The sequence below is a fragment of the Motacilla alba genome, chromosome 1 (genome assembly GCF_015832195.1).
Source record: "Motacilla alba alba isolate MOTALB_02 chromosome 1, Motacilla_alba_V1.0_pri, whole genome shotgun sequence".
Taxonomy (NCBI): domain Eukaryota; kingdom Metazoa; phylum Chordata; class Aves; order Passeriformes; family Motacillidae; genus Motacilla; species Motacilla alba.
The window spans coordinates 63,705,196-63,725,960 of record NC_052016.1 but is presented as its reverse complement, the minus strand read 5'-3'; the positions used below and the strand labels follow the sequence as shown (position 1 = coordinate 63,725,960).

The 20,765-nt window shown below is 45.3% G+C and overlaps 1 protein-coding gene and 1 non-coding gene across 2 annotated transcripts; both read right to left on the bottom strand.

Annotated features, from left to right (window-relative positions):
* Positions 1–85: 85 nt before the first annotated feature.
* Positions 86–5,335, bottom strand: TPT1 (tumor protein, translationally-controlled 1). The gene is made up of 6 exons (XM_038126837.1): positions 5,163–5,335; positions 4,839–4,912; positions 3,992–4,182; positions 3,152–3,257; positions 1,729–1,845; positions 86–313 (listed from the first exon to the last, which is right to left on the bottom strand). Exons 1-6 carry the CDS (start codon positions 5,188–5,190, stop codon positions 311–313), a joined length of 519 nt encoding a protein of 172 aa, XP_037982765.1. The 5' UTR covers positions 5,191–5,335; the 3' UTR covers positions 86–310.
* LOC119710661 lies at positions 375–504 on the bottom strand. The gene has a single exon (XR_005259596.1). It is a non-coding gene; the product is annotated as a small nucleolar RNA SNORA31 (small nucleolar RNA).
* Positions 5,336–20,765: the final 15,430 nt, after the last annotated feature.

Genomic DNA, 20,765 nt, shown 5'->3' with positions numbered 1-20,765 from the left:
CTGTGCTACTGACAGCATCCAATCCCATGGTGCAAGCTCTCCTTCGAGTCACCTTGAGAGACACATCAGACCAAAAGACATCACCTAGAATGGTTTAAATGAGTTTTTATTTTAGACAACCTACATGATAGATGTTTTTTTTGTTTTTTTAAACAATGCCTCCACTCCAAATCAGGGTCAAAATAAGTGAATAAAGCTCAAGATGACATCAGTCCAGTTAGACATTGCTGATTCCTGGTGTTGTGCCGATGAAGAAGAAACAGCAGCCAGCTATGAAGACAAGTGATCCAAAACCATACTGTTTGATTTGTTACTGAAACAAGAGTAGCAAGTGTTAGTTAAAGGTCATAACAGTATCAGCAAGTTTCTGTAACTTGTGTATTCCCTAATTCAATCTGGTCTGCCACAGTCAAGCAGGCAGAAAGCGCAAGGAAGTTATTTTTGCATCCAAGTGCAAACCAGGGAGCAACAGAAAAAGTGCTCATGGTCTATCAGAGGATGCTGATCATTTTTACAATCGTACAGAGCAACTGGCAGCCACCAGCTGCTGAGCAAGCCACGCTGAGCACTCATCCACATCATTCCTGCTTGACACACCAAGGTTCAGATTTGCTCTCAAGCACATCCTCAACAAGTACCAGAGCTTACAATGCACCCGGCTGTTTCTGAAAACAGCTGCAAGAAGCTGAAGGTTTTACTGCACATGCGGACACCTTGCTACTGTTCTTTTACTCCACCTTGAAGTAGGTGGAGTTATCCAAACAACACATCCAAAAGGCGTGCCCCCATAGAGGGATGTCTCCCCATAGAGGAGATGCACAGAAGCTTTTGCTCCCAGGAGGTGCCTTCCAGGTGATCACCTGTTCCAGGGCCAGGACAGACATCCCCCATCCAACGGGCTGTGGGAGGTGCTGTGTCTGTCTGGCCAACTGAAGTATTCCTTTAATTGGGCTACTGCTCCACACCAGAATCTGGCTCGTCTTTACATGACTTGCATACCAGAAAGCCTGTGAGAGCCTTTACAGATAAATTTAGCTGTCTATATACAGACTTCACAAGTCCACAATGGGCAAAGCAACTGCTGATCCCACACTGCAGTGAATTCCACAGGTCTCCAAGCAAGCCAAAAACCCACAAGTGTTGAGATCCAAATACTGTCTTGTGGCAACCGCATTCCAATACAGAGTAGTTAAAGCAGACCACAGGAGCTCAGGTAGTGGGGAGATTCCAGATAGAAAAAGGTTAAGTATCTGGTCAAGTAATACTGTGTTCCCAAATTTAGGGCAATATTTATACTGACAGTTCTTGTATAAGGGCATCAGATTAAATGAAAGAAGATGGAACATAACCATGCAAGGTACTTCACAATTAACCCTCAGAAAAGGGATCCAAAGTAGAAGTGCTCCATTTCAGAGGACCTCTCTTTAATCTTATGGTTTAAACCCATTCCCAATTACACACATCTCATCAATCCCTTCTGCATTTCTTGGCCATTAAGTCACCATGAGTCACAGCAGTGATACACATCCCCTTCTAGTACAACTGAATAGTATTTAAAGTTTCGGGCACTTTGTATAATACAAAAGCACCAATCAGGCTGTACTAATACAATATTTAAAAGTTTTCAAACTGGCAGCTACTGCTCAACTTCAACAGGGATACAGGAGAACAAGAGATGGAGCTCACAATGTACTTGGGCACATTAACCCAGTTCAGTTCAGTACTTACACATTTCTCGATTTCTAAGCCGTCCTTAAAGAAAATCATATATGGGGTCACACCGTCCTCACGGAAATCCAGGAGAGCCACCATTCCATCGGGATTCATGTTCTCCCCTACAAAGAACTTCAGAGGAATGTGTTTCTAAGACATTTAATTGGCTAATGCCAGGAGAAAATGCCTTTTTATACAATACCTTTGTATAAACAATGCAACTAAACCAAGTTCAGTTTACAAGTCTCCCTGACCAGCCACAGGGATTTTTCTTCTCTGCAGCTTGTCCATCTTAGTGCCGCCATGGTGGACACACCAGAAGAAAGGGATGCCATCCAGAGGGACCCTGACAGGCTGGAGAGGTGGGTCCATGGGAACCTTGTGAAGTCCAACAGGCCAAGTGCAATGCCCTATTCCTGGTCAGGGCAGCCCCAAGGACAAATACATGCGGGGCTTGGGCACGGATTGACAGCAGCACTCAGGAGAAAGACTTTGGCGTGTTGGATGACAAATAACTCCATGTAACCCAGCACTGTGAGCTTGCAGCCCAGAAACCCAAACATCAAAAGAAGAGTGACCAGCAGGTCAAGATATGTGATTTTGTTCCTCTTCTCTGCTGCGACCTCACCCAGAGTGCTGCATCCAGCTCTGGAGCTTGGATCCCAACACAAGAAGGATGTGGACCTGCTGGACCAAGCCCAGGTAGGCCACTGAGATGGTCAGAGGCCCAGAGCACCTCTCCTATGAGGACAGACTGAGGAAATTGGGGCTGTTCACCCCTAGAGGCTCCAGGGAGACCTTACAGCACCCAGTACACAAAGTGGGCTACAAAATGTCTGGAGAGGGACTTTGACAGAGGCACCTTGCAATAGGACACCAGGGAATGATGCTGAAACTCCAAGGAGGATAGATTTAGATTACATATTAGGAAGAAATTCTTTACTGTGGTGCTGGTGAGACACTGGCACAGACTGACCAGAAAGCTGTGGATGCCCCATCCCTGGAAGTGTTTGAGGTCAGGCTGGATGAGGCTCTGAGCACCTGGGTCTAGTGGAAGGTGCCCCTGTCCATGGCAGGGAATTGGAACCCCATGATGCTTTTCTATTTAAAGTGTTCTGTGATTCAATAATTTTACCATGCTGCTACAAACAGAGCAAGAGACAGTAAGGGCCAAAGCGATCCAAGACTAACTGCACAGTCCCTGAATCACCCTAACAACAAATGTAGCTAACTACAAGCATTACCAGCTGAAATGAAATCCCCAAACATCCAACAGTCTTTGGCTGTTTCTCCTCCCTGACTCTCAGGCCCCTAATACTCTCCGAGATGATCAGGTTATAGCATCCTCACAACAGCAGCCCTCAAAATTCTCAACAAGCTGTTCAGCAGATGAACCAATCACAGCTTATCAAGACTGCTGTAAGGAGACGTAACTTACCTGGTAGTTTTTGAAGTTGGCAAGGATGTGTTTGATTTGTTCTGCAGCCCCAGTCATGAAAGGCTTTACTCTCTCTGGCTTGTGTTCCTCAAGTCTGGCTTTGATTCTGGAAGGAGAAAGAAAAAATGCCCTGAAAACATGTTCTAGCTGAATAACTTCACTGTCTGGCAGGATGTCACAGCAGAAAGAGTCTACCCAGCTACCTGTCAAACTCAGATTTTGCTGCCTTTCCCCCCACTTCCCCCAAAGCCCCCAAATTTTAACTAAGTTTTTCAAGTGAAATCCCAAAACAGTACCTGCCACTCCTACCAAGGTGATTTTATAACTAGGCTAGTGACAGGCAAATATCAGCAAGCCCTTTCCACAGCATCAGGAGCATCACCCACCCATATCACAAAGCTTTTTTACTTTCAGTATTAACCCCACTGAACACCAACCAACAGCTATTACACCATGCACTAGCAAAGAGACCCATTCACACACAGTTTTTAGCTGTTTACATTGTCACTCTAGAACAGCTTCAGAAGCTTTTCTTTACCACCTCAGTCCCTTCCACATGAAGGTCTGGCATGGAGAAACAGAAAACAGCAAGGCTACAAATAAGATCCAAAGCACATGACCAGGTCCTCTACCTCAGCCAAAATAAACACAGATATTCCATCCCCCATTCTTTAGGGCCCCAGTTCTGCCAAGCATTAAGACGTGACTGAAGTTCACAGCCAGTTTCACACCTGTATCAGAATGAACACCTAACAGGAATAAATCCAATGCTGTTTTTACAATCTCAGGCACACAAAACCCCTGCAATCCAACTGAAAGGAAAATCCTACCAACACTTACGCTTTCATGTAATCCTTGATGTACTTCTTGTAGGATTCTTTTGTGAAGCTGGTCTCCTGAAGGTGGTGGTTAATTACTATGTCAACACCAGTTATGACCGTGGCTTCTGTTCCATCTCCCTCAGGACCTTCAGCAGAGGCATTGCCACCAATTAGAGAGTCATCAATTTGACCCTCTGTCCTGGTGACCATCTAGATTTAGAGACATCAAAAAACTTAACGGCTCTGCAAAAAACCTCAGCGCTACTGCTCTTACACACCTATGACCTGGCAGCAGGGCACAACTCGAGAGACACACTTCAGTGCAAGGAACCTGGCTGCAGCTTGAGCACTAATTCCCCAGTGACAGGAGAAGGGGGAATAGATACAAATTGAAAGACAGTTGGTTTAGATTAAATATTAGGAAGAAATTCTTTACATGGGACGCACTGACAAAAGATGCCCAGAGAACCCGTGGATTCCCCACCTCTGGACATGTTCAGGGCCAGGCTGGATGAGGCTTTGAGCAACCTGGTCTAGTGGAAGGTGTCCCTCCCCACGGCAGCGAGGTTGGAACTAGATGATCTTCAAGGTCCATTCCAACCCAAAGCGTTCTATGATTCTATGACTCCCAAGCACGACTCCCCCACGGGGCACAACCCAAGCTCCATTACACTCCAGCCTGGCTGACCCGGGCTCTCTCAGGCACCATCTACGGCAGCACGGGGCACTGGGCCAAGGTGAGTCTTCCCTTCTCTCTCTTTCCTTGCTCGGGCCCTTCGCAGGGACGCCACCCCGACTCCCCACCGGCCGTGAGTCACCGCGGCAACCCTTCCTCCCTCCCTCCTTCGGGGCGGGCGGGCACTCACCTTCCCCTCCACTTCCAGGCACAGGCCGTCCGCCACCTCCCGGATCTTGTAGATGTCCGAGAACATCTCATCCTCTGCGGGGGACAGACAAACACACATACACACCCAGCCGCGTCACTCTCCGCCTGCCGGCACTCACCGCTTTCCCCGCATCGCTCCCGCCCCCGGGCTCCGCGCCCCCCCCCGCCCCGGCTCGGCCCCGCACATGCGCGGCAGCACCGCCGGGCCCAGCGCACGGGCCCGGGCCGCGCTTCCCCCCCCGCTCCGAGTGCCAGCCCGGCCGCCCCTCCCGGCCGCGCCGCCCCCCTCCCCCCGCGGCCTTACGGCTGATGCAGTCCCGGTAGATGATCATGGCGGCGGCGGGGGGCGGCGGGGGGCGCGGGGTCTCAGCGCAGCGACCCGGGCGCGGGGCGGGAGCGGGGCGGAAAGGGCCGAGTCAGCGCCTGCCGGGGCTCATATAGCGGGCACGGCCCCGCGCGTCACCGCGCACGCGCGCTGCGCGCCGCCCCGCCCCTCCGCCAGCGGCGCCCCCGCGCGGCCGCGCCCGGAACCGCCGCGCGAGGGGGGCGCGAGCGCGGGGCTCCCGCGGCGCGGGCCGAGGCAGCGCCACAGCGGCACCGGCACCGCGCCGGGAGCTGCCGCTGCGCCGGGGCCTCCCCGCCGTCGCCTCCAGGATCGGCGCACCAAGCGACCACACACGGCTGCCCCTCAGGGCCCTTGGCCATCGTCATTGCCCTCCTTTGGGCGCTCTAGTAGCTCCGTGTCTTCCTTACACTGTGGCACCCAGAACTGCCCCCCGCGCTGGAGGTGAGGCAGCCCCAGCTGGGAGCGGAGCGGGACAATCCCCTCCCTGGCCCGGCTGGCCACGCCGTGCCTGATGCACCCCACGACACGGGGGGCCCTCCTGGCTGCCGGGGCAGCGCTCAGATTCAGCTTGCAAAACGGGGAGCAGGGTTTCATCCTTCCCGAGTCATGGGGAAGGGATCTCTGCAGAGCAACCCGTCCTGCCCCGTGCCAGAGCACGGCTGGTGCCTCTCCCTCATTGCCTGTGCTTGCATTTCAGGGGTGTCAACACCAATTTTCCTCTTTCTCCTAATCTTTTAAGCTCTCAGTAACACTTTTCTTTTTGTCTAACTTCTTATGAGGTGTCTGGGATGTGTGATCACTGGCTCTTTTCTTATTACTCAGAGTCGCCGGGCTGGGACGATCACATTTTCATTTTCTTTTTGCCGGTTGGTCCAAGATGGTACAGCTTTTGGGACATCTGTGCATCTTTTCTTTTTCCTTAATTTTTTTTTTAGTGTATATCTACTCTCTTTTCCTTGTGTTGTATTAGGAAGCATCTTTACACCCACATTTTCCAGACTAGCCTCAAGTTTAACACAGGCAGCCTGGCAAATCCACACACTGACTTTCCAAGGAGAAAGCACCCAGCTTTTCCCAAGCACCCCGGGGAAGCACTGATGCCTGTGTCCCACCACAGCCAGGGTGTCCCCTCCATAGGTTTTTCTGACAGGGGTGTGTCTGCGTGAGCCGTCCTGGCCACTTCCAGCTGCTGTCTCCTCTCCGTGATGCCCACACGCTGCTGAGGGGCTCTGGACCTTGCAAGGGCTGTGACACAGGGACACAGAAAGTCATTCACCCTACTGGGTGTACATACATATGGACATACATTTGCTCTACTGGGTGCTGGACCTCTCCAAACAAGTGATGTTTTCAAAACATTTATAGGGAAATAATTAGGAAGCTGTTGAACTCTTCCTGTTATTACTCCCTCAGGGAAATTGAGTTGGGTATGTTCAGAGGCACTGCTTATGCACTCGCAAAAGGGCTGGCTGGGGCAGGTATATTTTTCTTATGAGGATAAATGAGATTTAGCCCAGTAGTCAGGGTCGAGATGAAAGACAGAAGGGCAGTTATGCCTAGACCTCTTTTTCCCCCTTTGGACGTACTTTTCTGCAGCAGTCTGTCACAGCTGAAACAAATCTAGACCTCACTTGAACTCTGATTCTTAAGAGACATTGACAAAATACCTTCAAAAGACATCATGGCACCTGAAACACTTAATGCTGCTAATGATCCTGGACTTGGCAGAGACACCAGGGCACAGGACACAATTCCCTGTCCCTCGCCTTCCTTAGGCAGTGAATTGCTCATTGCTTTCCTTGCTTGTGCCAGTGGAGCTCCCTTTTTATCTCCTCTTTCTCTGCTCTTCCTTCCTTTGCTCCAGATATCAGTGCCCTTCCTTTTTTTTTTTTTAAGATGGTCTAGCATCTTACATAATCTAATTAAATTTATAAGTCGTTCTCTGCTGGTTTTCACCTTCAAGACTCCTGCTGCTATTTCAGGCCTGAAGAAGGGGCTTCTTCCCAAAAGGTTTTTTTTGTTTTTGTTTGTTTTTTTTTTTTTTTTTTTTTTTTTTTTTTCTCAGGGGCAGCTGGCCTGATAAAAGATAACCCCTCTTTTTACAAACCACAGTGAAAAAGAGCAACTTACATCTTTAGCAGTGTGTTGAGTGACAGGGGAACATTTGGCTCCTTCTACATAGTGTAATATGCAGCTAAAAACATCCAGTTAGTAGGTGTGCTTCAATTTGATTTTATTTTCAAGAGACCATTCTAGAAAAATGGATATTTCTGCAGTAGTCCGGAAACCTCTCACAAATTCATCAGTTGACTCAATTTCCTGAAGTCAGGGTAGAAAGCCTTTAGCACAGTGTGAAGGTAGATGGACCTTCAGGTTGCTTTGCCTTGCCTGTAGGTCTGCATTAAGAGTTGCAGGTGTAAAATGTGAGATGTCATTTAGAAATGCGTTTGTTAAATGGGTCAAGGCTCCTCTGTGAACACCAGTTTGATGTGGAGTTAAGATGAATCAGTATCAAGCTGAAGTTAGCAGTTTTAATTGGCATAGGCTTCACTGAGGTACCAGTGCTGAAATTTTCCCGTGATCCCGTATAAACACAGAATTATGCCATGTGCTGATACTTTGCAAAATAGATTTGAAAATGCTTTTTTCCCTTTTCCAGAAACCAGTGACATTTGAGTAAACCTCAATGGTGTTCACCTGCTTTCTGTCCAGGCAGCCTCTTCAAGCACTTCTCACATCCAGCCAGAGTTGGATTCACATTTCAGAGTGATAGGTTAAAAATGTGGTCCCTCTCTCCACCCCTCCCTCCACCTTTTTAGTTGCCGATTGACAACCAAAATGATGTGAGAAGTTTTCCTGATAGCGCACCTCACCTTCGGTCTTGTGTAAATCCTGAAGGACCGATGGAATCCTGTGGGTTTATAGAGGAGTCTTCTAATAGTATCTGAGGAGGATTTTCTAGGCAGGTGTCTGCAGGGTCTCACAAGAAGCCCTTCTCATGGAAAACCACACCTCAGACAGTTGTGAATTACTGCAGTATTGCTTCCATCAAGTATTAGAGTCAGGATACGGCTGTGCTCAACTAATTGTGTCTTGGATTAAAGTGCCAGATGACAGCTGATACTACACCATTCTTTCCCTAAACAAACAGTACATTTTCAGCCCGTTGTGGCAACTCCCATTGAGCTGTAAGAAAAGGGAGGGGATCCTGCCTTCAGCTATGTCTCCTGCAGGGTGCAATCAGTGGAAATAAAGCAGAGGTGAAGCTAGAGGAAGAGAGGTGATACTGGGCTAAGACATAAGGGATGGCACCAGTCTAACCTTTGTAAAAGGCTGTGAAAGTCACATAAAAGTGGTGATGTTTTACATCATTTGCTAGGTGTGGGGGAGAGGACCCTAAGTATATATATATATATATGCTGGTAGAAAGAAACTGGAAAAATGAGGACTAAAGGACTGAGCAAGTCCTGGTGCTGCAGAGAGGCTGGCAGGACAGTCTGTGCCCAGTGCCCCCTTCCCCAGTGCATCTCCCAGCACAAAGGCTTTGGGAGAGGATGCGCGTGATCAGCTCATGTCTTCACAAATCTGTCTGGAATTTAGGATTCAAACAAGGAGCTGTGACTTTGTAGCCCCTCTTTCAACCACACAGATGGAAACTGTAGCTTTTAACTGGTTTGCTTCAAGTTCTTTCCCCGGGATATTTCCAGGCAATAAAGATTTGATCACTATTTGTTACCCCTTCTTATTAATTGTGAATTCATCTTACAAAGCCAGACCATCAGTTTGACTCTTTCAGGTGAGTTTATGTTATGAATATAATCAGTCTTCCAGTGCTTGGCAGTCCTTCAACTGTTTTGGATCTCGAGACAAAATTCATAATTTACATTTGCATTGGCAGTGTACTAAGCCAGAATCCAAGATTAATATTTGAAAGATTTGAGGTTTGATCATTAATGTAGCTTATCAGCTCAGATTTATTCACAAATGATAGACCATATTAGACTGGACTGTACAGATTAAGGTATCCCAGACAAAGGCATCCCTTCTTAGAATACAAGGAAGGTCTTCGGTTGAGCAACAGCCCCTCTTGCACTCACAACAAATGCAGGTGTTCCTACCTTGGCATTTTCAGTATTTGCTGTTCCTCTCGCTGGCTGCTGCACTTCTGTGAACAGACAGAGAGGTCACTGCGCAGCCACAAACCCCTTTTATCTGTGGCACTGCTTGCACCAGGCCAGCTCCCCCAAACCCTACCCTGGGGGGTGTGAGGCTGTCTGCCAGCACTGCAACTGCTGCGTTTTTAGGAAAAACAGGACTGCGATTCCCAAGTTAAAACTATGAAGCAAGGTGCTGCCCACCCGCAATTTTATACTTACTAACCATATAAACATCCAGGTGTCTGAAAGGGCTGTGGTGGAAATGCCTGCACCTGATCCTCAGGTCTACTGCCACTGTGTCCCACTGCTGTGCTCAATGATGGAATAGAGAGTGCTTTCATTAAAGTGGCAGTATCAGTACATTGGGAAGGACCACAAGTGTATTGGAGTTTAAAATTGGAATTAAAAAGTGATTTTGGCACGTTGGATAAGTGGCCTGAATTGTTAGAAGGCATTTGGACAAGGCCAGCTCATCAAAGAGCAGTCAAACATTTGCTAAAAGGAAAACCTACCAAAGGCTTTTGAACACAAAGATGCAGCATAACATTCAAACAAGCTCTGAGCCACACATTACTAGAAACTGAAAGAGTGCATACGGGAAGTGCTGCCTTATCCTGGCCCTGGTTGTCTGCTCTGTTGTAGGCTTCTGCTGCTGGCAAATGCCAGGGAATGCTGAGATGGTGATGTGCTCCATATGGGTGCTCTGATGTCATGCTCACAAATGCAGAGCAGAAATTATCAGCCATGGACACAGGACAAAGAACTGGGCAGCAGTTCTACAGAAAAGATCTGGGATACTGGTGGATCCAAAGCTGAACCAGAATCATAGTCATAGAAATATTTAATTTGAAAAAGGCTTCTGAGATCATTGTGTCCAGTCATTAACCCAGCACTGCCAAGTCCACCACTAATCCATGTCCCTGAGTGCCGCATCTCCTTGTCTTTTAAATACTTCCAGGGATGGTGACTCAACTACATCCCAGGGCAGCCTGTTCTGATGCTTGAGCAGCCTTTCAGTGGAAAAAAAAAATCCTAATGTCTATTTTACCTGTTCTGAGAAAAGGCCACATGATATTGGAGTAGATAAGTGGTGATGTTATGTATAAGAAACTTGTGCTGTTGTAGATATGAGGGGCTGAGCTCTGTTTGGTGGTGCTGGTATTTCCTGGAGCACTGACTCCAGCTTTAACACCACACTTTGAAAAAGCTATGGACCGCTCAGCAAGGGTTCACAAGAGCAGAGGGAATGAGTAGAAGGAAAATGAGTTTGTTTTGCTGCAAGGAAGATTTAGGTTAGCCATTGCAAATGCTTTCCAGTACAGCCAACAGACAAGCAAAGAATAGGCTGTCTACCTAGTTCTCTGTCCTGGCAGGTTTTTGAGGATAAGCTAGAAACCTGCTCATGGGAGACCAGAAAACATGTTAGATCTGTTATTATTGACAGAAATAATGGTTGATTCTTCCTGTCTCTAGGTTCTTTTTAACCCTATTCATCGCCAAGTGATTCTTACATGAACTATGTGCTGTCATTTATACCTGTTTAGAGTGGTTACACAATCAGGATAAAATTAATATCCTGAAATTCCTATTCAGAATGAACAAGAGGGTTTGGGAAAGGCATGTTATGGGAGAGGAATGTTGCCCTGCATGGCAGGATGGGTCTGCATGGAAATCACATGTACACAGAAGGAGAAGCATTCAGGTTCTGCAGTGCCCAGAGTTTTAATCCTAGTGAGTCCCTATTTTAGTCCTATTTAAATACAGTGTGGTACAATCCTTTGACTCAGATTAGAGGTATGCTGCAGAAAGGACTCCTTCCATGCGAAACCTAAGGCAAAGGTAAGCAGAGGTCTAATTTCTTGCGTTGGGACTCTCCTTAGTCCATGGGCCGTAAACCTGGATGTCTCTCTGCAGAGATATCCACTCTTACAATAGAGCGGAGGTTTTGTAAAGTCATCTACCAAAAAGCCAAAAATATCAGTGCATGCCTGGCTGGTTCAATTGTTTTGCAAAGAATGGAAATGGAATTTATCCTATTTATTCTCCACAGCAGAGATAGCTCATGAGCAGATCCATTTGTTAAGAGATCTCAAGCTGACTTCTCATGGAGCAGCCAGGCTGGCTACATAAGGGAAGGGGAGCTGGAAGTGCAGGCAGGGGGAGTGTCTTCCTCAGCCAGGCTCAGTCCCAGGATGCCCCAGCTGGGCCAGCAGTGTGGGACCAATGTCTAAAGCCACGCTGAGGGCTGGGATGAGCCGGGCTGAACACAGCATGGCTGCAGCACAGCCCAGGTGGGGAGTGAGGGATGGGCCTGAGCACAAAGAGCTGCTGAGCCCTGGGGAAGAGGGTCCCAGCAGTGCAGCTCACAGCTCCCTCCATGGAGCTGGTTTTACTGCAACATGAGTCAAAGTTACAGTTTCTATCCACAGGCACCTCTTCAAAGTTAGCCAGTGCTTCTAAGGCAAACATCTCTGTCCAGTTCTTCACCCTGAAGACATCTTTAGCGATCCCTGTTGAGAAGACTCAAAGAAGATGTTCTCCTGTGAGCTCTCTATTTGTTCTCCTGTGAGCTCTCTATTTTTGTGCCAGCCTTAAGGCTTTCGGAACGCCTGTGCCATGTAGAGACACCCCACTAGATGGCGGGACAGGAGCCGGTGGATGGTAATCAGGACTCTGCTCACCTTGGTAGGAGGCCAGAGCTTTTTCCACTGCTGTTGATACCGTTCCCATGTCACCTGAAATGCCCCAGGACCAGCGCAAGTAAAATTCGATCTCAGGCCTGTAACTGATGCAGCCACTCTGGGCTCCTGGCCAGCTGGATGCTGCACACAGGTACCATTCACTCCAGATAATTAGCATCCACTCATAATGAGCTGGGGTCTGTTGACTTCTTAACCATTATAGGGACTAATCCTGCCATGCTAAACTCGCTCAGTAGCCATTTTTCAAAATGCCATTTGCTTCAGAAATCTTATGAAGCCTGAAATTGAGTTCTGCCATTTTAATCCATCCCTGTGTGCTTTTTAGGTCATTGTTACACAGAGTGAGCTCTCAGTCTTGTCAATAGGGAAATAATCATCAGAGCACTCAGCGTGTTAATGGTGTTATCCCTAGAATTCTGACACTACCAGCGGGTAACATGTTTAGTTACGTTTAGAAAGCAAACTTTGCTGCAGATGCACAAGGAAAATGGCAGGATTCAATACCCATTATAAGGAAATGGGTAGATTAACTTCTTGGTCTGTCAAAACATCACTTTAAAATACTGTAGGGGACAGTAGGCAACAGGACTAAAAGATTCCATTTTGGAAAACAGCTTCTCAAATGGCAATCCAGTAACTTGAGGTCATAACACAAGTCAGCTGGAAATACAAAGCTGCTGTCATTTTCAAAGATCTCAAGACAGATATTTATTCTTTTCTGTTAAGAATTTAGTGTCCACTACATTCCTCCTTTCTGCAAAAACCAAAAAGGTACCTGGGTGACAAAGGAAGTGTTGGGCACTTAGGAGGTATCTCCCAGCTTCTGAGTGATTTTGAATTGCTCTCTTGTTTCAGAAAGGTATGGCAGCACTGTAGGAGGTACTCAAAAATGGGGAATTTTAAGAGAAGGATGAGAGAAGAAGGTGTTTGCAGATTCTATCCACAAATATGCTCTGGGGAAATAGTGACTGATCTGTTTATCTATCTGAGATGGCTGATAATCTGAGGCACTTCAAGATAAGGGTAGAAAAGGACCTTGAGAGTTCAGTCAGCCAGTCTTCTTTCATCAGGGGGATTAGTTAGACATGCACTTCTGTGGGGAGATGTTTGTGTACCTTGTTCTTCAGATTTCCTCATGCTGGAGATTTCCATCGTCCTCTGCAGAAGAAACAGAACTGCTTACTGAATAGGGGGCTGGGCCCTACCATTTCCCTGTGAGTGTTCCAAGTACAGGATGGATCATAACCTGTATTAATGTGGAATTAGAGGCCTGTCTGATGCTCAGGTCTTTATGGAGCTCATTGTGACCCATTCTACACATTCTACACAGACACTTGGCTACACAATTTCTGTATTTATTAAAAAATCCCAACTATATTCTTTGTGAGTACTTTCACACAGGATGAACCAGGGTGTTCCTCACCGTTTGGTTCTTTCTCTGGGTCAGTGGGCACATGGAAGTCTCTCTGCACAGCTGTGATGCTATAGGTAGAGAGAAAAAAATGGAAGAAGCTGGTAATCTCATGTATTTCTTCAGGAGTTTTACATAAAAAAGGAGTTTAGCTAATGAATACAATTCAGGGCAGAGTTGCCTGAAGCGATAATAGAGACTTCTGTGAAAACATAAGAGCATCTCTCAGTGCTGATCACAAGACTAAACTGTTAATGAAATTTTAAGAAGGAAATAGAGAATAAAAGCAGAAACATCCCTGCCATATGTCTGTATATACGCACACACAGAGTAAATACACACACACACACACACACACACATACACACACATTTTGAATGTAATTGCTGCATGCCCAAATGTCAATTGCCATGTGCAGGCCTGGCCTCAAAGTGTCAAAAAGGTGTGGTAAAAGTGGGACCAGTACCAAGAAGGGAGGCAAGGAGCAAAATATTATCTGCAATAGGACACACTAACTTTAAAAAGTGATGTCTGGGGTGGTGGGTGTGATGGCAATCTTTGAAATCACCAGTAGAGCTGAGAAAATTACAAGAGACCAACTATTCACTGTCTATCAGCAGACAGGAAATATGGGAACATCAAGAAAATGATGAGCTGACAAGTTCAGAAGAGTCAAAAGATGGCTCCTTTTAACACCTTGTTTATAGCTACCCTGAAACTTATTGCTTGAGGATGCTGTGGAGGATGCTAAAAGTTTAGATTATTGAAAAGAAATTTTAAAAAAATGCAGAAAAGGCTACTAAGCACTTCTGGCTCAGGAAGAAGCCCTACAGCCAAGGACTGTTGGAGGTGAGGAAATTCAACACTGAGATGTTGCCTTCCTCTGCATAGATTTGTATGTTTTTCAGGAAGGAGTTTGAAGATATCTCTGTATCCTTACGTGCCCTTTATTAACTTGTCAATCATACGCAGCCTTAGGATAGAACTTTTCTAGAAACACAGAGGGGAAAAGAAAGTCGTAAGGAGGCTGAGGAACCATCTCTGTCTGTTTCTCTGCCCTGAAATAACCCTTGGCAAACTTGTGGGGCCGTGCTGAGGTGAGGGAGGACTGCTGCCCATTCTGCCTCACCAGCTCCCAGCTATGCCAATTACATTAGCTGCTGCCCTGAGGATTTCTCCTCGTCTGATCCTGCTGTCTTACAGTTCTGACCTGGTTTTGACATTTGAAAGAGCAAGCAAAACCTTCTTCACATGTGTCAGCTGGTTTAAGTGCCACCAGCTTCCTTACTGTTTAATGACTGTGCTCAAATGCCCAGCCAAGGCAGTGTTGGATATCCCTGAGTAAGCGAAGGATTACAGAGGTGATGTGAGGTCAGGCTGCCTTGTTTGAGCAGTGCCAAGAAATCACATCCACCCTCTGCACTCTTTTGTATGGCCACAGGCCCCCTCTGTGTGTCTCATTTTTAAATTGTTCTGCAATGTGGTCTAGTCCTGTGTTCCTCCAGCTGTGGCTCATCAGACATTAAATCACAGCAAATTTCCTGTCTGGGACATCCTGCCACACGTGAATACCTCAGCCCACAAACGTGTACATGTGCACAAGCAAAGTGTATTGGGACATCGAAAACACATTTGTGCACATCGAAGTTGAGCACACATATTTTTCTGCTGTCAATAACAAGCGCTGTGGTGCACACAGTGCCTGTTAGGTTTGGGCTTGTTTTTCCTAGAAGGTCATGCTGTCCTTCAGTCTTGAGAAGCTCAAGAGCATGGGTGGGAGCACAGCACACACCTGTGAGGCAACAGAGAAATTCCTGTGTGTCAAAACCGGTGCTTACAGCCCCTCCTCTCTGTGATGGCAGTCTGTGCATAACCCTCCTGTCTCAGATTCTCCATGCGTGAAATGAGGCCAGTAACGTTTATCCACCTACTGCAAGGCTTCATAGAAGAAATTATTACTACTCTATGGGGGTAGGAAACCAGGTAGAAGTCCCACTGAAAAAATTAATACGTATGGGAGCAAGTGAATGCAGAGAAATCAGGGAGGCGTGGGGGCGTAGCTCTTATAGCACAAAGCAAATGATTCTCCTCTGAGAACAGCATGAATATGGAAACCATGCAACAGATGCACTATGCTGAACATCAAATATATGCAAATTATTCTGATCATCTTTTTGGTGTGTTTTCTCACCATTCACAGGCGGGTTTGTGCTGAACATCCTAGAGAGAAGCTGCTTTTGGGGAGAGTGGATGTTGCATACAGAGGGGGAGAGCATGCAGGGTGCGATGTGCTCGTGGTGCCCAGAGCCGTGGGGGGCCCCTAAACAGCAGGATAGAAATTGTCTTCAGAATCCTCTGGGGCAAGGCAAAAGGGTGAGCTCCAGCTAGGCACATAAGAGCAATGCCATGAAAATGGGGATAGTTTTTCTTTCTTTATGTTAATCTGAGTTTACTATCCACTGCTTTGGATTTCTGCTGGTGGCCAGTGCTATTTAAAGACTTGGCTTTCATCCAAAGCCCTCAGTTGCATGCTTCATACAAGAAACACAGACGGAAAAATAGCAATTTCTCCATTAGTTTATTGAACAGGTCTGCTGCTGCTAAACACAAAAGGCACCATTTCAGTTTCTGCATGCAGTCCTGTTTATAAGCAAGCTGCTTTCCTGAGGCCCAGGTTTTTTAGAGGAACAACTTGATCATTTGTGGGTGTCTTTACTACCTGGAGTCTGACCTAGGCAGACAGAGGCTCGGGGCATGATTTTTATTTGCAGTTCTTTTTTTTTTTTTTTTTTTTTTTAAGAGCATTTCACATGAAAACTGCAAACATAAAGGCCGAATCTTCTGATTTTTGTAGCCTACTGAAAATTAAGGACCGGGAAAATTCTTTTTCATAATTTCCTTGATTTCTGATTATATTCTCCATTCCTGAACATAGCCATGATAGTTGGTAGTTATATTGACCGAATATGTTTCTTCATTCTTAATTTCTTTTCTGGTGTAATGCCGTCATAACAAATTATTACTTATTTCCATAGGTAGGGAAACAAAACTGTGGAGATCATGGATATTGAGGATGGATAGCAAGAACCTGAGATCTTGCCATGATAATAATATTTCAGTGGTGCTGATGATGAAGTTTGGTCTACAGAGAGGTACAAAGTTTGTTTTCACAGTGCGGTATTTGGCCCAAGTTACAAAATGTTAATCTTGAAAGAGAAGCATGAAAAAGGGCTGAATTTTGGACTGACAGTGGGCAACTCCCATGTCCCAGCCCTGCTGGAGCCCTGCCGCTTTCTAGGGTGTTCAGGGCTAAGCCTGTAAGTATGTTTTTAGGAATCAAAGTACTTTTCTGCTTCCCAGCAGAGGCAGGAGTTTCCTGTGATGCTCAGGTCTTGTTCTCGCACTCAATTTGGATTTCCATTTTTTGGTTTCAGTCCCTTTATTCATAATGTGTACATGTGGGCAGTTACAGACCACACAGAAATACCCTGCAGAGTCATTGCTAACAGCTCAGAAGTGCAGTCTATGGGATGAGATCCCTTTAAGGCCTCAAGGAACAAGACTGAGTATTACAAAGCATGTAGGAATTGCACCATCTTGTTCAAGGCCAGTTACAGTGATGTGAACAGCATCAGACACTGTTACAGCCTTTTTTTCACAGTCAGTGCAATTTCAATCATATTCAGAGTTCTGAAGTCCTTTATTTGTTTTTTATGTCATCAATGTGAAGGACCTACTAGTTTAAAAACTGTAACTAGGAATAGCTATGAATTTACCAGAAAGGCACAAAGAGGAGAAAGACAGACTTGTATTATCACCACAATATTTAAACAATATATAATCATCTATATATCTATCTCAAAGATTTAAAATTATATATAAAAATGCACACAATGTTAACTACTGTTAGCTTATATAAAAATAATTTTAATGTAAAAAACATGAAAGCTACAGATTGTATATACTGCACACCTGGGCTTGCATATTGAACTCATGCAGAAAGTACTTTAGTCTTTTAATAAAAATGTCCAGTAGACATCTGAGAGCTAAAGACTGTTGAATACGTGAGTTCTGGTTTTGCCAAGTGTGTGATACAGTAGTAATATTGAGCTGGCTGTAGTTGTTATATTTTTTAATCTCGTAGTTTGCAAGACAAGAGCTGTGGTTTTCAATGCAGTGTTTTATTTTCCCTGCTCTGGCAAGTGACATCATGGCTTTGTTTTGACTTAGTTCAAGCACCAATTCTAATGTTAATAGTGTATAGTAACAGGAAATGAAACATTCATGTAATTGCAGAAGTGAAGCGCAAAAAAGAAAATAATTATTTTTTAATACATGGGCACAGTGTGACCCCACAGTAAGGTTACACTGCCTGCTCTGGCTCCAGTCTGTGGTCAGGAAAGGTCTCTGGGAGCTGATTTTGGAACCTGGCACAAACCAACTCTGTCATGTGCTACTTGGGGGAAAGTTCAGACATACAAATCTGGGCTTATAAACAGAGGCAGAGAGAGCTAAGATGCAGTTCTGACAGAGGAAATTTATTATAACCTTTTTACCTGTCCCATTGCCATTTTACCTGCCCTTTTGTCTGTACTTTTTAAGGTTCGTGTTTGCAAGCACCTCTTCAAGTATGAAGTAAGGTTGGGAGTGGGGTGGAGAATATCTCTCTTTGTGGATGTGTTCTGTGATGGAAATGGAAATGGAAAACATTTCAGAGTATGCTCTAGAAGATTTTAAAATTGAGGCATTCTGGAGCCAAGCTGGGTCAAGCTTTAAGTATGAATAAAACCAGCCAATCTCAGTCATCAAAAATGCAGAGTGACTACAACTGTGCCTTGCACCATTGACTCCTCACCCCAATGGCCACAGTCAGCTCAAATGAGCAGAGCAGAGTCTCTGTGAGCTCAGAGCACTGTTGAAGACACATCTCTGCATTTACAGTGCCAGTGTCACAGGATGTCTCTAGGCATAATGTACACTAGACAGCATAATCTACTTCATAAATTCAGCCATATCTTTTGCAGTGCTGGTGCACATGGAGTATTTTGAGATTACTGTGTCTAGCCTAATATTGGAAGATCAGACCCTTGGTTCAGGATGAGCAATTGGTCTCCTTGCAAGAATATTTTGCTCTTGATTTTCATTCAAGGCTTTTCCTCCTGTTTTTACTACAATAAAAGTTATGGTCTGAGAACATTACGAAATAATAATCGGCCTCCCACCACCACCCTCTGAAACTAAACTGGCTTTTCAAGAATTTTCACAGTACATTGCTCAGCTAAAACTTGGAGGCAAACCCAGGTCTGATTAGTGAGCCTGTAATTCATTAACATTTATATGGCCATTTGTTTCAGTGCATTTGAAGTAAACAAAACAGGGAAAATAAATGAGAAAGAACTCAATGTCAGTGAGAAACTCCAGGGCTTGATGCCATTGCCACTTGTCAGCAAATGGCAAGTACCTCCAAACCTTGCAAATGCACTTTGGGGTTGCTGGAACTGTTGAGAGAGTAGATGGGAGCTGCAGCCTGCCTGAACAATTGTTTTCCAGAGAACTGATGTATTTTGCAGTGGATTTAGAAGATTTAATAGGAAAAAAACAAAATGCTATTCAGTTGAGCTTTCTGGGTGTAATGATTTTGACCAAGAATGTTAATTAATGAAAATGCAAAAATGTTGCTCATTGTTTCTAAGGCAAAACAGCAAAACAAACATCTACAGTGCTGGCAGAACAGCTTTCATTATAAGAGTCCTGATTCTGATTTTCCTGCTGCAAAAAGTGCTGCACTTCTGACAGCAGGCCAAGAATTCTTTCCCGATGCTGTCCTCCTGCAACATGTAAACAAAGTTTCAAAGGTCTTACTGCTGCTGCAGCTCTGTCTCCCATCACAATTGTTAGGGGATTACAGCATAATGCAGAATTTAAGAAAATTCTTAGAACTCTTTCTGGGCTGGTATCCAGAAGCCTGTGTTTGGCTAAGTTTAGAGGGATTCTGGGACACAACTAATCTGATACTTGAAACCTATGGAGTCAAGTGTGCTAACTGTTACATGAAAAAGACAGACATATAACTATGTGCTAACATGGTCAGATGAGCTTGGTTTGGGAGCTAATTCCTTCTGCGCTGGTGACGTGGACAGTGGTTAAATGAAGATCTTTTTTGCTGATTAGAGACTTGCTGAGCTAATTGAGTGTGCTCTGTTCAGACAAACCAGATGGAGCTGCAGGAGTCTGTGCAGCACTGTTATTTTTCCCACCTAGTCTTTAACCACACCATTTAAATGCCTCTACCATGTACTGGATTGTATGGAGTAAGATCATCTATACTGTACATTTCATTGCTCACACTTACACCTCTCCCCTTCCTTTCAGATGCTGTATACTTACCGACCACAAGCCATTTTCTGGGGTTCCCCTATTCCTGGAACTGCTTTTGTACTCCACGGTTTTAGAAATAGAGAACAGCCTGTTTATAATCTCCAAAATGCAATGTTACAATGGTGTCTGCAGTGAAAATCAACATCAGAAAAAAGTGCTGTCATTTACATACTGCTGAGATACATTTGGAAAAAGGTTGTGTAGCTTCTATAGTTACTTCATTTTCATACACATACAATTACCTCCATTACAGAAGCCCTTCAGGTAGGGACTGTCATTTAAGATATAAAAACAATAAAAACAGTGGATCTTTTGGAATCACATAAAATCCAGGATGTGTAAGAACTACAAGAGCTAGGCTAGTTTCCTATAAAATTTACAGATATTACAAATCCACAAAGTTTAACTCCATCCAGGGGGAAGTATATAATTAATTGCTAAGTCCGGTGCTCCAAGCAGCCCGGAAGGATGGCTGTGCTGGGTATCCTGAGGTGTGATTGCATAGTGCTGTGACCTTCCAGGGATCCCTCAACACTTCCCCCAGGAAGTGGAGACAACCACTCAATCCCCAGACACCTTCCTTAGAACATTTCTTCTCTCAGAATCCTGAAAGTGTCAGAAGTAGCTTTCACCTGTAGTGCTTTCCTCTGGAACAAGCTACCTATATGTCTTAGTCCTCATGGCAACCATCACTGAGCTAGCAAACCATCTGTTTTCAAAGCATAACTTATTCTTTTCACCTTCAAAAATCCCTCTTGTCCTTTCAGACAGTCTAGCACCAGTAAAACCTTCTGCACAATTTATATAGGCTTGTTCTCCTAATATCTCTTGTCTCAACGTTCATTTGCACTATCTTCTCTTGTTCATCTTTGTTACTCTTAATTGCTTTTTTGTCTCTCTTCTCCATGTCTTC